We start from the raw sequence: 15,870 nt of genomic DNA, 5'->3' as shown, positions 1-15,870 counted from the left end.
CTATCCTCTACTTGAGCTGCTTCAATTCCTAATCCATCTCGCTATTCAAATAATCTTTATCACGATTCTTAGTGACTATCTTATGGCTGCCATGTGATAATTCAGACTGCAAGACTATTGTTGCTCAATCCGTTCAGGCTTCCTTTATAGGTTTTCATAAAGTTGTCAAATGAATCTGCTTCCAGAAAATAAAAGTGACAGAAATTTGACATTAGTCCTGGATCAGCTTGTTACAAAGCTGGATTCAGGGTGCAACAGGACAATTTGGAGAACAAGCTGTGCGCATGCAATATTTTGGGCACTCAATGACATCCTGGACTGTACTCCTCGGTCTTTTAGTGTTTAAAAAGTTTCCTCTCGTCTTTATTAGTTTTATGAGTTTCGTAATTATAATCTATTGTGTAGCTATGATCAAAGTGAGGAAGTAAATTAGATAAATTATTAATGTAAAGTATCTACAAACACCATAAACAATTGCTATAATGAAGAAAATTGTGTTTCATAATTTTCCAAGCTTTATTGTGAATTTCAAATTAATTTGAAGCAATTTTATTAAAATCAAGAAACTGAAAACTTGGATAATTACAGAAAGAATCTTTAAAGCTTTGCATTAAGTAAATCCACAAAAATTGTTGGAACATAAAATTAAATCACCCCATATCTCACGAGAATCACATGACATAAATTTTATAAAAGGATTTTCGTGTAATACAAGTTTAATTCCTGTCTAAAATCAAATTGCGTCAGCAATGACTAGGAAGACAAAAAAAAAAAAAAATATTTTAATTGAATTTAAAGCGCAAAATGATGTATGACACTAATAACAGAATTAAAGGATTGACATGTTATGTACATCGCAGATCGCAGCTAGTAAAATACTAGAAGGGGGAAAAGAGTAATCAAGGATGAAGAAGAGAACAAAAAAATATTTAATTAAATAAAGGAAGGGAGATTTCCTTTCTCAAATGTTATGGAATTTAATTTGATTAAATAATTTTTTTGAAGAAAATTTGAAAATTTTATGTGAATTTTATGAGGTTACCTGAGCTGTATTTTAAGGCATGTTAGATTCAAGTATATTTATTGGGAGAATTAAAATTGTTTAATCAAAAGTATAGAGAAGTTTGGGAATTTGAATTAAAGTATAGAATTTAAGAAATTGATGCAAAAATGTTACTTAAGCTGCACGAAAAACTCTTATATCCTTTGGCACACCCCTTTTTAAGGCTTTTTAGGGTCGCTCACTTCTCATGTTACTTTAGCCATATAAGTTGCATCTGTGTTCGCTAGAGTTCCGTCTGGCAGTCAATTGACAAGTTTAGTTCTTTTTGCCAAGCAGTTTCACTTGATTCTAAGTATAAAACTACCTGAACGCTATGACGGTAACATTTCAGACGCGAAGATGTAAAGTTGCTATGACGACTGATTTTGACTCATTTCTATGCCCGATATTCAAAATATCGAGATTAGTTTCTTTTGATCCGTTGTGAATCTGAAGGGTTAATAAAAAGTTTGAACAGATTTCCGTTGTATTTGCCAGATTCTTCCTATGCTGCTTTGCATGATTCTACTCTATTTGAGAGTAGTGCACATCTATTATTATTTTTAGATTCTGGGTATTTATACACTGAAGATTAGTTAACAATGAGGTTGAACAGCTATCTGTTCCTGGCGAAAACTGCACAGAAGGAAGTAGAGCAACAAAACAAGAAACAAGCTGCTATTGCCGTTTTAGCCAGGAACAGAACTCTGTTTTCCATTTCCTGATTCCAAAATCGTAATTCAAAACTAAACTTTACTATTTCTAACCTGATGGAATGGAACTCCCGGCTAACAGATAAGGAAATAACTCCATTTCAATAACATTCACATTTCCATTTCGTTCTCAATTAAAGCATATTTTGATTTTTATCCCAGCCATAATTAATATATAAATAATAAACATCTCAATTATAAACTAAAAATCTCTAAAAAGCTGTTAAAAATTTTTATATTATAACAATTAAATCCACTATTATCTATTAAATCAGCACAAAAATTTAATGCATATCGTGCACAACATGCTAAAATAAAGCTTGCTGAATCATCTTATATAATTTTACAGCTAAAATCATTAATTTATTTTCATTTTAATGTGAAATGAAAAATTGGAATTCATGACTGGAATCATCCCCTCTAATTTCCTGTTTATTATCTTCCTTCATTATTTTTCTTTAGATCGATAGACGCATGCATATAAATGATTTTATCTAGGACACTATTTAGTGATGTGCTGCACGTTTCATCTGATTTGAAGCAATCTATCCTAAAATACTTGATCATTTTGAAGTTTTTAGATGCCAAACTTATCAAATAGTATTAAAATGTTGAACAATCAATTACCAGGACCCCCAAATCCAAACAATCAATTCCTCAACACCCACATACACTTATTTAATCATCCCAGGAAAGATTTAAATTCCTCAATTAATTCCAACTCATTCCATTGTAATTAAAATTTCCTCAATAATATTCTGTGAAAAAAAAATGTCAGCCATATCGTGCATGCAAATCTGGATTTTTTCCCGAAAAACCGCTAACCTTTATATAAAAGATTTTTTAATGTCTGTGCTGCCTACACCACAATCCATCAACATCCCTTGGGATCGCAAATTAAATTCTCATAAATAAGGAAAAAAAAATGTTTTTTTCTGCATTAAAAGAGCGTAATGAATAAGGGAATATGAGAGAGTGAGAGAGATGATGGCAGAGAGTTAGCAAAAAAAGGGGTCGTGGACTGATGATGTCTTATGGTGAGATAGTAGAGGAAGGGATATATTTCAAGGGTGATACTCAATAGCTGCATTGTAAGCCGACCTTTAAAAAAAGTCAATTTTAAGTAAGTTATAACCTGGTCAATATCAATTCAGCTTGGCTAGAAGTATACGTTTTCTAGAGTTTTAGACAGAGTTAACTTAAATGTATAGTTAGGTATAGACATTAGGAACCATTAATAGGAGTCTGGAAAATCGGAGAAGCTTAATTATAACAATTCAAAGAAGTCACGAATTGGAGAACGCGTGGACGCCAGATAACTAAGAAATGTGTATATAAAGCATTATAATGAAGCCCTAAAGGAGCCGAGGATAAGCCTCATCCATCTTAGACTGCAAAAAGCCTGAGAGGCTGCAGGTCGCATATTATTCGAAAAAGAACAAGTGATTAATTTCTCTTGTCGAGTCTCGAACCCATGGTCGCAGGGTCGGTGTTGTAATAATTAGGGACTGAGGTACTAAACCATTCGGCCACCGAGACACTTTGACTCATCCATAGTGTATCAGCATGTTTGAAAATAGTTCTTAACAATCTAATCGTTGAAGTAGAACTTACTGGATATGAAAATATTAAATTTTGAGGGAAAAAGGAGTCAAAAAATCAATATATTGATGGATATCATCTGCAAATCACCCCGAAAACGAGTGCAAAATGCTTAATTTAAAATATTTAAAAGGAACTCCAAAATGAAGATAATGATGAATGAGTCAAAAATGGCTCCTAACACATAGCTGTTAAAGAATTCCTTTTATTTTTTTTTTTTTTTGGGTAAGTAAATGTGCTGCCAAAGTAAATTGAGAGAAAAAGGTAAAGAAGGAAGGAGAATTGAATTAGTTGGAAAAATTTATTTCATCATGCGTGTGTATTTGTGTGTGGGTAGATTAGCATATATATCCATGTGTACGTTAGTTCCGTTAAATGTTAAAATTCATGATGAGTTGAAGCTGATAAAGGATCTAAAAATTTGAGCATATACACGTGAAAAATTAAAAGTTCTTACTTGGAAAGTTTTTGAAATATTTAAATAGAGGGCCTACGCAGCATGGAGCAATCATCGCCATCATCGTACATGTCAGAATCAATTTCACACATGACATGAAAAATTTATCACACATAGATGAGGAAAAAAACTGTTCCTCATCGCTGGAAAAAGATGAAAATCACATGCTAACATACAAATTATTTTTTTTTTTCATGGAGCAGCAAAAGGATACGCAAAAAAAAAGTACGGGGAAGGATGAGGAGAAAATTTTTTTGTAGAGGAGCTTGAAGAGAGAAGGAGATGGAAGAAAAATGGAACAACGGAAAAGATTAATTTTGTTAATTAAAATCTCATCGATTTTTCTCTAGCTCACTGGATCTGCGTGAATATACAGATTTTAGAAGAGCTGAATATTTTTTTTGTTTTATGTTTTCCCCGGGAATTTTGCTTATGTTGTGGATGCACTTGATGAGGATTTTTAGTACGTTTGCTGTTGGGAGATAAGGCATCAGATTTGATTTGCAATCTGAAAGTAAGAATTGATAGAAATATTTGATGGAACTAGATTTTTTGCTTTTGTAAAACTTTTATTTATTTTTATTCAAATCTTGGTCTACATTTTGGTTTTTACAATTTTTATTGTTTTACATTCTTAATCGTGCATCTTATAATTATATTATTTTGAATCAGTTAACTAGTTTCTCGAGTGATTCCTAGGCAGTATTCAATTCTAATGTCAAAAGTCAATCTTAAATTGTTCCCTGAATTGGATCTATGCAAGTCAACACTGGTACTAAGGGAGTGTATCCCAACAACTGAGGTAGAATTCAAATTCAATATTATATAGAAAAGTCGACTCGATATTCAATTTACATCAACTTCGAGCTCAGCTGGCTTAGATAGGTTGTTTAATTTGGTACTTATTATAACTTGAGCCTTGACTGTACACCAGAAAAAGAACACTTTATTTTCGTAACAATTTGATCCGAACGGGAATCGAGAACCCGCGTCTTAAGATTTCTCCGATCTATGATTTTATATGTTCCAACAACTAATCTATCGACGCTATATGAAATCCATGACAGAATGCTAATTTAAACTATGAATCTGCAGTGAAGATCTAGCCAGTTTCTAGACCGCACTAGACACAGATAGACAGTGGATCTATATTGTTTTAACGGGTTTACTTGGAAACTCAAACTCGAATTTTGTATGTAAAAGTCGACTTTATTTCATATAAAATTTACGTCGTCTTCTTACTCTACACAAAACAGGTAGAACCTACGAGAATCTTATGTTTGGATGCTAATTGACTTCTAAGTACCTGAGAAACCCGACCTAAATCTTCAAAAATTAAAGAATATCAAAAAAACTGAAGCTAAACATGATTCATCGTCAGTCGACATAACAGTGTCCTAAACTAAAGTCTATACCTTTTTAACTTACATCATAAACTTAAAATTATTATTATTTTTATTTTTCTACCCACTCAATTACGATAAAATGATTTACTTAGTCTCTTCATTTACATTTCATCCCCTTCTCACCTTTTTTTTTTGCATCTTCTTTCTCATCAAACGTAATCATCTTAGAGATTAACTTATCTTTAAAAAATTATGTATAAAAATAAAGTATCTTTTACTTGCTTTTCATCTTCACTTTGCATAATTAATCCTCATGGCAACAAAGTTTAATTAAATGAAAAATTGTGATGATTTTACTTTTTTTTTGTATTTTATCATGTGCTGGACTTGTTGAGAATTTGAGGATATTGTGTCATAGGGTAGAGGTGTCAAAGCGCTTATTTGAAGATTTTTTGAGGAATTGAATGAATTTAATTTAGGTATTTTTATCGGAAATTGTCAGAAATGTAGTTAATTTTGGGGTCATGTGATTATTATGTCAGCATACTGCAACATCGAATTAAATGGAGGTGATGAAATAGATCTAACGTTCTTTATTATTAGACTTATTACGCACAATAAATTGCTCTTGAATGAAATTTTTAAGGAGGGATTGTTCAATAATGTGGGAAGCTAAAAAATGGAGGGATTCCAAAATCTAACCCGAGCAGCACACTACGTTAAATTTTACTTTTTGACGTCAAATTCAAAATGGATCAAAAACAGACATCAATGTGCCATCAGGGTAACTCTACGTTCTCGAGCGACACAATTGAAAAGGATTCTCCACGGAGCTTTAAAGGCTCTGATAAAACTCCACATGACTACCATTTTTAACTTTCTAGATAGCAGGGTACATCAGGTCTTATGACGTACTCGAGTCTTTGCAATGTGCAGAAATAGCAAGTGGTTCGGATCCCACTGTAAACTGTAGGTATAAAGGGTGTGGCACAGCAGATTATTAATCGCAGTGCTCTTAAAGCCGGCCTTTTCAAGCATTACATACACCATTTGTCATCAATTTACAAAAAATCTACATAAAGGCGACTTGGTTCCTATTTTATTAATACCAAATGGGACAACAGATCATAGATCACAGTGTCTTTTGCGTCTTCGACAAATTCTAATCTTTATTCTAACAACAAATAATAGCTATAAGGATGCCACATGGAAATGACTACCATTTAGTGATAAATAGGGTTTTAAATCCCGAGATCCCGGTATTCGGCTCGATTATCCAATAACGTAATCCCTGTGATAACAGAGGAGTCTTAGCGGAGCCTTTAAGAGTCCGTGACGAAGCCTTCTACACTTGTGTCGCTCTAGGTATTGCCTTCAATATGGCGACGTAGTGGTAACCTAGTGACAGTATTGTGCTGCCCGGGATAATTTTTTGATAACATTTTAAACAATCCCTTATGAAATAATTTCAAAAATTTATTGAATAATGTACTTGAAATTGTATATTATGCTGCTTTTTATGACTTTATATCCAACACATTCTCATCTCTAAACATTTTTTTCTATTGAAAGCATTTTTTCTGTTTAATAATTGAAGTTTATTTTTTCGAAGAATTTTTGTTATGAAATTCCATCACTGTTGCTTGATGTCTCGATGCGATTCCATTAAAAATAATTCAATTACAACGAAAAAATTCTTCTGAAATTTCATTTAAAATATTTTTCTAAAGAAAAAAAAAAAGTAAATTAAAAATTTTTTATGCCTCAATCTTTTGAGTCTTTCTCAGTAAAATTATGAAATCTTATGACTAATACTAAGTATAAAAAATTTAGCATCTTATGAATATAATTATTTCAGTATATAATTAAGACAAAAACCGTTCCTTTACTACCAAAAGTCTGTTATTATTTTGTCATCGCCATTAGATAAGCACTGCCAATGATTAAAGATTCTCTTTTACTTTACGGTTGAAAAGTTTTGTTGCTGATTATTTGAATTATTGTGAATCCAATTACCAAAAACATCCCGACAATGAAGTATGACACACTCATTACTACAATATTCATCTTCCCAATCAACAGATACAATTGCACGATTTGTACATCCATTTCTAATACAATTTTGTAGTTGTGGTTGTGCTTGTTGTTGCATTTGAACTGGTGGCATTTGATTGGCATTATTATTTATCATCTGAAGTGGCTGTTGCTGATAATTTTGTTGTGTTGGCGCTATTTGTTGAATCTAGAAGATGATGAACACGTGTGGAATGGATTAATTAAAAAACTTTAGTCAATTTAATGTAATTTATTACCTGTTGATTATTCATATATTGATTCTGTGGCTGATTTATTTGCTGTTGCTGTTGCGAAACAATAATTTGTTGTGTCTGTTGATTTGGCATGTTCATCATTACATTATTTTGTACCTGCATTACATTCTGATTCATTACCGTCTGCGGGAAAAATTGCTATTAAATTTCATTTCGTGACAGGATGATAAAGGAACTTACTTGCTGATTCACATAACTCTGAGGCTGCTGATAACTTTGCGTCATTGTTTGTGATGGAAAGTTCTGTACGGTTTGTGTATTTTGAATTGTTTGTTGTTGTGGAACTGTTGGATTTTGCTGCTGAGATCCTGTCACTGTTGATGATTCTTCAGTTGCTTGCTATAGATATATAAAAAAAAAACATAATTCCATTAAATGATTTGCATGAAAATTACATGAGCATGTATACATGTATGTACGGTGGGGGGAATGGCAAATGTTGAAAGAGGAAGTGACGTAAATTAAAAATAAACAGAGGAATTGTGAGGAAGGAAAAAGAAAACAATGAAAAAAAAAAGAATGTAAAGAAAATAGAATTAAATTGAAATGATGTTACTTGTGCTCTACACGAATGAGATCAGCTTAATGTGTGACTTTAATTTTAGAACGGATATTTTACTTTTTCTGGTAGCACTTTAAGTTTGTTTACTTATTTTTTTATTTTATGTCGGCATGAAATTTATGCTGATTTTGATAAATGATTTGTTGCTACGAGTGCTGAGCAATTTAGAGTATTAATTATAGCAGCAGAATATCATATTTTAAATAATGAAAGGCTATTAATTTTGCTTAAAACTTAAACTTTTTTTGGTTCATTGTAAAATGAGATCTTTTTTTGTAAACAATAACAAATTCCGAAGGGGTTGAAAACTATGACTTTTTTTTTAATAAATTAATTTGCATGTAAAAATTCAAATTTTAACGGATTTTTTTTCGCGAAACCGCTGAATATAAAATTGCGGAATTAACAATAAAATCAAGACTATTTACTTTATTTCAACATTCGAATAATTGAAATTCCTTCTTTTTTTATGATTTTTTCCACATTTTATCTCTGTCTAAATATCGAATACAATTTCCAATTGCAAAAGTTCAACGTTGCAAAAAGAAAAAAATCATTTTCTGCTGATTGAATCTCATTAATATTCATGGCATAAAAACAAATGATGGTAAATAGCAAATAACAGCGGATGAGAATGAAGGAAAAAAATAAAATAAATGAATAAAGAGTGAGTGAGTGAGATGGAGAGAGGGAGGAAAGAAGGAAGAGAAGAAGAAAAATTGGATTTTCTCGTTTTATGCTCTAATTTTTATATTGTTCAGCTCTCCATCCAACTGAATTCCCGAAATTGCAATCAAGCAGAACGCAAATATTTTCAGAATTGATTAGAAATTTTTCTTGTTTGTTGATATTACAGATACAGTAGCTTAAAAATAGAGCTAGGGACGAATTGGAGATAAAAATATTCTTTTTTAATTTACAATACCATAAAAATATGTTGACGATTGATTGTAGGATGATTCCTAAGCGTATTTATATTATTACACTGTATAATGAGATGTTATAATGAGGGATAAATCTCATGTTCAGGTAGTTTTTAAGGTCAAATGATGTTTCTGCATTTCTTATTTATAGACTTAACGATGTTTATGATTTTTATAGATATTTTAAGAGCTATTGGCATTTTGAGATTGAAAACAATCTCAGCTTAATTTAGTTTATTATGAAATTTATACTTGAATTGAGTAATTGTATGTTGTAAGGAGATTGACTTGATTAATGAATGTCTTGAATTGAACAAGATGTGACAACGAATAGTCGATCATCTGTCTAGTTATGAATTTGATATTTCAAAGTAACTTAAACAAATGTGGGTGGAACAACACGAGATAAAGAGGAAGGCAAGCAATACAAATTAGATTAGAGCACTTAAATACCGCGGCACACAGGGTACCCAGCAATGACTTAAATTATCCCAGAGGACACTCGACTTGAATGTTGTTGGGCTTATTTGTTGACCTAACCATCCGGAAAAATTCATACTTTACATATACGATTAGTTCTTTATCCAATTCTTCAAGTAATTTATCGCCCCAACAGACTAAGAGCTTACTAATCAATAAATTCACAAAATTGAGTATGCTGAATTATATTCATAGATTGAGTTTACTCATATCAAACGACACAAAATATGATACTGAGTCCTTATGAAGCCCAAATGGATATCATACCTGCCCTTGTGTCGTTCGAATAATTGTTTTAATTAAGTTTTGATCATGCAATAAGCATGTCAAAGTATTTATGTTTCCAAAAAGCACAAAGTCCTGAATTTTGAGAATCGAACTAAAGCTGGTGGTAAATCCTGGTTATGGCATTAAATTTGATCCAATCCCTTTACAATTTACTTCATTGAGGGTTTCATCTCCTTAACTTGTAATTGACAGAATATTTATACTTTCAAAGTGTATTGAACTATTCTTAGCGATTGAGACTTGGTTACTATTCAAAAAACCCAGAATAGATGGTTAGACGCCATATCAACCATACCTAGCGCTTTAAGACCACCAACCCTATAACTTCACCTAACACAAAAAAATCTCCTTAATAAACAAAATATTTATCATTCAATCCAGCTTTAGAATATCACAATTCCATGACACACAGCCATGATTGAATCAACAGAAGAAGAAAATTATAGGTGGACGTCAATAAAAATAAAACTCGAGGATGTTTGCATAAATGGACACGAAATAAACAATACATGAATTATAAATCAATTATTCTTTTTTTTGAAATTCAATTTCTCATCTGATGGCGATGGCTATTATTCCATCCATCCCCTGGCACATCCGATTTTTTAATGCACAGTTTTATATTATTTATAAAAAATTTCCATAAAATATTTGTTTACTTTCACTTTATTTTTTTACACCATCGACTAGAGAGTCCAGTCGATGTGTGTATGGGGGTACATCCGTGTGGTAAATTTCCTGTGCAATAATTGTTGTTGATAACAAAGAATTTATCCTCATTCATTATTTCGTGAATGTCTGTAGCTTTTCATTTTGAAATATTATGTACAGCATATATATATATATAAAAAAAACTCTTTCCATTTCCATGAATTTCAATTAAATTTACATTCAATAATCATTCATGTTGTGTATGTAGATGCTTATGGGGTTGAGAAAAAAAATGTGTGTATTGGGGATGAGTTAAATGGAAAAATAATAAAAAAATGAGACTGAAAAACCACAGGTCATCAACTTCCAAGTGAGGAGTTGATGAGATAGCATTTTGAGTGGATATATTGAGTTTTTTTCGATGGATTTTTGAGTTAAATTATTGGTATTTTGAGTGGAAGGTTATAGAGTCACGTAATGAGAATGATAAGGATTAAGGAGTACTTCCAGTCAATTGAAAATTCTTCAATTTGATAAGATTTTGAGGAAATTATTCCGAATTTTCTAGCGCGCCACTGCATGCCACAGAATATACCTATTGTAATCTATTATAAACTTGGTATTTTGCCATACTTTTTGCCACACTTGAAGGTTTTGCAGACACACTAGTGAGCCAAGGTACTCAGTATGAGAAGCATTACTTAAATATTGGGATTGTACTTTATTAAGTTCATACATAAGCCATTCAAGTTTGCATTCAGGTAGAAATAATGTGCGAAAGTCCGTCGAATCAAGCATGCTACTATTTTCCTGCGGAATGAACTATCGGCGGAAAGTGAACTCATAAACGACAAAACCTGGTCTTGTATCAGATAGAGAAATAAACGTATACATATTTATATGTATTCATAGTGTTTATCCTCCTGGTTTTTACAGCATATTTCAGAGTTATTCGTTGGTACGTTTACCCCACTCCTCTACACTTTCGATAATTTTGGATCTGGAGCCGAAAAGTCGGACTGGGTCGGGCTATTTACAAATTGAAATATTGAGTTAATATCTTAATTTCAAGCACCAAAACAAGCTCGAATAGCACAAATCTGTTTATCGACTGGGAATCCGACCTCAATCTGGCATGACTATGACTTGGCACTGTATTTAAGCCAGAGTCACGCCAGTAAGGTTCTGAATTTCGTATCGATTAACTAAATTGTGCTACTAGGGTAAACTACCATGAGACTGTTCAAGTTCAGTTCTCCAAATAGCAAGGTTCGTCCAAATTTGCAGGCTTGTAGACAAAACTCACAGGCCTGCAGCCTTGGACGAACTAAAGGCTTAGTCGAAAACTGCAGATATTCGTATCTAAATTTCAGGAAATTTAGGCTTGACATTCTAACTTGAATCCTTCTTACCCTAACAGGTAGAGAGCATGCTCTTAAGAGCAGATTAAGCTTAGAACATGCTCGGGAACATGCTTAACTAGTATATTTAAGTAGAGCAAGATCATGAAAGCATGCTTTTTGTCTGCTAGGGTTAATTTTTAAAATTTTCTTAGAAATCAGCAATATACTTCGCTTCTCTTAACCTTTCTTAACTTTACTGTGAAAATTAATGTAATTTAAACCGATTGACGGTCAGAATCAGCTGCTTGATCACACCATTTTCCCCCTATTGAGTTATAAATAGCAGTCATTAAACCTTCAAACGATTAAACAAAAAATTCTCAAAAACTAACTCAAATCTTTTAATTTTCAATTTACCATTTCCCATCAATCAACCAGAAAATAAAAAAAAAGTTCAATAAAGTCATTAAAAGTTTTGCAAAAGTAATTAAAAGTTCAGCATGGAAGTCAAATAAGCAATTTTAAAACGACCGTGGACGAACAATAATCTAAAATTGACCCCTTTTGTATGCTTAATAAATCTTTCACATACTGTGATTCTATACTACACATCCAGCCATAATTTCAAAATCAATAATTAAAAATCAATTAAGGTATAAGCGTGGGTGGTAAAAATATTTTTTCCTTGCTATCCTCCAAACCAGCAGTCGATTTCGATGTCGTAAACAGTCACTTTAATTATTGAAGAATGTTATTGTGCTCGTTCTAATCCACCCATGGATTGTAGCCAACGACAAATCGTGTCAATATCAATACACATCCTGTAATTAATTTTATTTGACACTCCAACCGAATCTGTGTACGGAACTTTTTTTTTTGTTGTGTTGCTGCTGCTTTCTGCACTTCCATATTGGATATTCAATAATGTAATTTTTCAATGTGCGTGTTTGTGTCTGGATGTGACAAATTTTTTAGTCAACTTTTACAAATTTAATTCTACTTTTGCTTCTCGTACACAATAAGAAGACATTGTAAGGACCAGATTGTGGCTTTCTCAAAAATGACCGTTCATTTTTTTCAAAAAAATATTTTTTGTCGTCAATATTCAAAATTTTTTTGACCGTTACTTTTATATTTCTTCGTAACGTAAATTTTTATTTTAAAATAAGTTGAGTTCCAAATGTTCGAATTTTTCGACAATCTAATGTCGAAAAACTCGAATTTGAGACGACCACATTCTGGTAAGGACATTGAAAGGTTTAAAGAAGTGAAATGTCAATCGATCCTTAAATGTTCATGATTGAAAGTTGATATATGTCAATAGTATGAAACAAAAGAAGGTACAGAAATTTTTTTTATTTTTGCCCTTTAAAATCTGCTTTGAAGAAGTAAGCTTCTTTGCCTTTATAGATGAGATATTGTCATATTGGCTTTCATGTTTTATTGTTTGTAAACATACACCATACGTGAGAGTTTATGTTTGATTAGGGATCAATTTGAAAATTATGTGTGGGTTGGGTTTATGGATGTTTATGGATATTTAATGGGGTTTGTTGTGTAAAACAGCTGAAATTTTGACTAGTAAATTGACTAGTAACGTCAATTTGTTTTTTAAGAATCGAATGAATTTTTGAGTTGGTTCCGTAAGTCGTTGTCGAAGGATAGATTGGGACTTCTTGGAAGTCTTCTGTAAAATTGACACAATTTTTGACAATTTTCATTTTTTAAGTTCAATCTGGAATAATTTTATTGAGAACAAGACCTGCTGGTTTTCTTCTTGATACTACTACATGACACTAAAGGAATGTAGCCAAGGACGCAATCATGAGCAACACAATATAGTAGTCCTGCTTCTTCACTCTGATATTGATAATGCAATAAGAAATTATGAATTAAGGAGTCTTAATGGCCATTTTTAATTCATTAGCCCAAGCGACACCTCAATCAAGCATAGAGCTCATCCTTTCATGGTCCAAAAATACCACTACGATACCCTTAAGCGGTCTCTTTGCCTGTTAGGGCACAATGTGGCATATCGAATTTTTAATCTTAAAAATGGATCACAATCAGCTACCATTGTGCTGTCAGAGCAATTTCTCGTTCAAAGCTAATGTTGCGATATAGAGGTGCCCTGCAGAAAACCTTGTGCTGTTTGAATTAAGGGCAAATTAAGTGATTTCCCGCAGGGTTGAGCTCTAGGATCAACATGATGACAATATGCTTTCAACCAATTCAAAAGCCAAATGGTCGTTGCCCTAACTTTGCTAAATACTTTCAAGATACTCACATTCAGATCAGAAGCCGACAGTTGGTCGAATGTGAACTTTTAAGTATTTATTCATAAACCTCCTTTAAAATTTTGGCAACGCCGCCATCATATGCTTATCAATTTTTCAATCAATCCATTCAACTGCCGTTAAATTTCAGTATGATTCAACACACAACACGAGCATAACTCTCTAACCCAAAAATAACAACAGTACCATTTCCTGATTGCCTTCTCATTAGAAATTTCATCAATTAGCCAGCATTGAAAGTTTAATGATGTACTCTATAATGGATACACAATCATTGACTAATGATGCAAACATTACATTCGAGCATGAAAATCATGAAAATTAGTTATCCATCTTCACATTCAGTAAAATGTGCATTTACCAAAACATTTCATTAGCCTAATCTCATTGCCATATTCAGCATGTGATTGGGATTAGGATTATATATATATTTGTAATGTCTTTTCCTGTAAAAAAATTAAAAATTCATTTGACGTCAAGCGTCATAAAATTTATCACTATGCAGTACAACTATCACGTAACTTTTAAAGACATCCCTCCTTCGTTTTTAGCACAATAAATTCTAAAGGAAGAAGACAAGAAAAGGTTTACAACCTTTTTAAAATAAACAAAAGGGAACGAAGACATAGAAGATATACGCGACTTTATAAAAAATTCCTTTAAATCACTTTAATGCAGTTGTGGATAACCTGTGTTTTGTGACACAGTAGTGTGTCTTTCAGACTTTGTGGATGGCAAAAGATCGCGAGGAAGACCGAAGAATTTTTGGATTTGATGTGTTGAACAGGACGAACTGGCAGAAGGTTTAGACATTAAAGTCTTTAGACAACAAGGAAGTAAGTGTGTCCTCAAACATTTTTGGAAAATTCTACGAACCGTATGCCGTGAAGGATTTTAGTTGAGGCTGCTGCGGACAAACGGTACATAGGCGTCTTCGAGAGGAAGATTCTCAGAGTCACTTTTGGCCCTAAGAAGGAAGATGATATATTTAAGTCCTGGAGTAACATGGAACTGTATCAGCTCTTTAGGGACGCTGTACATTGTAAATCGAGTCTCCGAGTGCTCCGATGGGTAGGACATGTGGGTAGGAAGACCTTCGGAAGCTCGAGTAAATAAGGTATTAAAGGCAGACTTTGTAGATAGCAAAAGGTGCCGTGGACGGCCAAAGAACTCAAAGCGGTTGCCGGCGATAAAGCTAGTTTTATGCGGCACCTGAGGGAGGTCATGGATGACAATTGATATGTAAGGCCAGCGAAGTAAGTAAGTAAGTTACCACCAAGATGTGCCGCGAAAATTAAAGGTTGTCCAACCCTGCTTTAATAACATCGGGAGAAGAATGCCAAGTGTGTGTGTGTGTGTGTGTGTACAGCAGACGATACAAAAAGAAAATTGCTTTTCCATTTATTTAATGGCATCATTCCCTGTTAAAATATCATGTCACATATACACACACATACAATTTTAATTTACACACACAAATACATCCACAAACAGCACGTAAAGTGTTAGTTTTTTTTAAGGGTTTCAATAAAGTAAAGTGGAACAGAAGAAGAAGTAGGAGGCAAAAAAATTTATGCAAATCACATCGAGAATGAAACTCTTATCACATTTTTTTTGGTTCTATTTTGCATACATTTGAATTTTATGTGATAACAATTCTGATAAAAAAGAAATAAAAGTATTTAATGTAATAAATTAGGGAATTGGACGTGTCACACAGAGAGAAGTAACATGATTCATCAAGTAGTAATAATGGAATTTTCATATTAATAGGGGAGGGTGATAAAAAGATAAGGAAAGGTTTTGTGTATTTTGGGTAATTAATTTTTATAGCGC

The 15,870-nt window shown here is 32.6% G+C and overlaps 1 protein-coding gene across 2 annotated transcripts in view; it reads right to left on the bottom strand.

The window, feature by feature from the left end:
* Positions 1-4,366: 4,366 nt before the first annotated feature.
* The window catches only part of LOC139098359 (TOX high mobility group box family member 4-A-like), a 195,883-nt gene continuing 184,379 nt past the window's right edge, over positions 4,367-15,870 (bottom strand). For both annotated transcript variants that reach the window (XM_070650533.1, XM_070650532.1), the window contains 3 exons: positions 7,671-7,829; positions 7,473-7,613; positions 4,367-7,402 (listed from right to left, as the gene is read on the bottom strand). In XM_070650533.1, coding sequence (XP_070506634.1) covers positions 7,118-7,402; positions 7,473-7,613; positions 7,671-7,829 — 585 coding nt within the window. In that variant the 3' untranslated portion in view covers positions 4,367-7,117. The remainder of the gene's footprint in view (positions 7,403-7,472; positions 7,614-7,670; positions 7,830-15,870) is intronic.

This window comes from Chironomus tepperi, unplaced genomic scaffold, assembly GCF_022539635.2.
Source record: "Chironomus tepperi strain 1889 unplaced genomic scaffold, CSIRO-AGI_Ctep_v1 contig_445, whole genome shotgun sequence".
In the NCBI taxonomy this organism is placed as follows: domain Eukaryota; kingdom Metazoa; phylum Arthropoda; class Insecta; order Diptera; family Chironomidae; genus Chironomus; species Chironomus tepperi.
The sequence above is the reverse complement of the archived record's forward strand: the minus strand, read 5'-3'. Positions and strand labels throughout refer to the sequence as shown.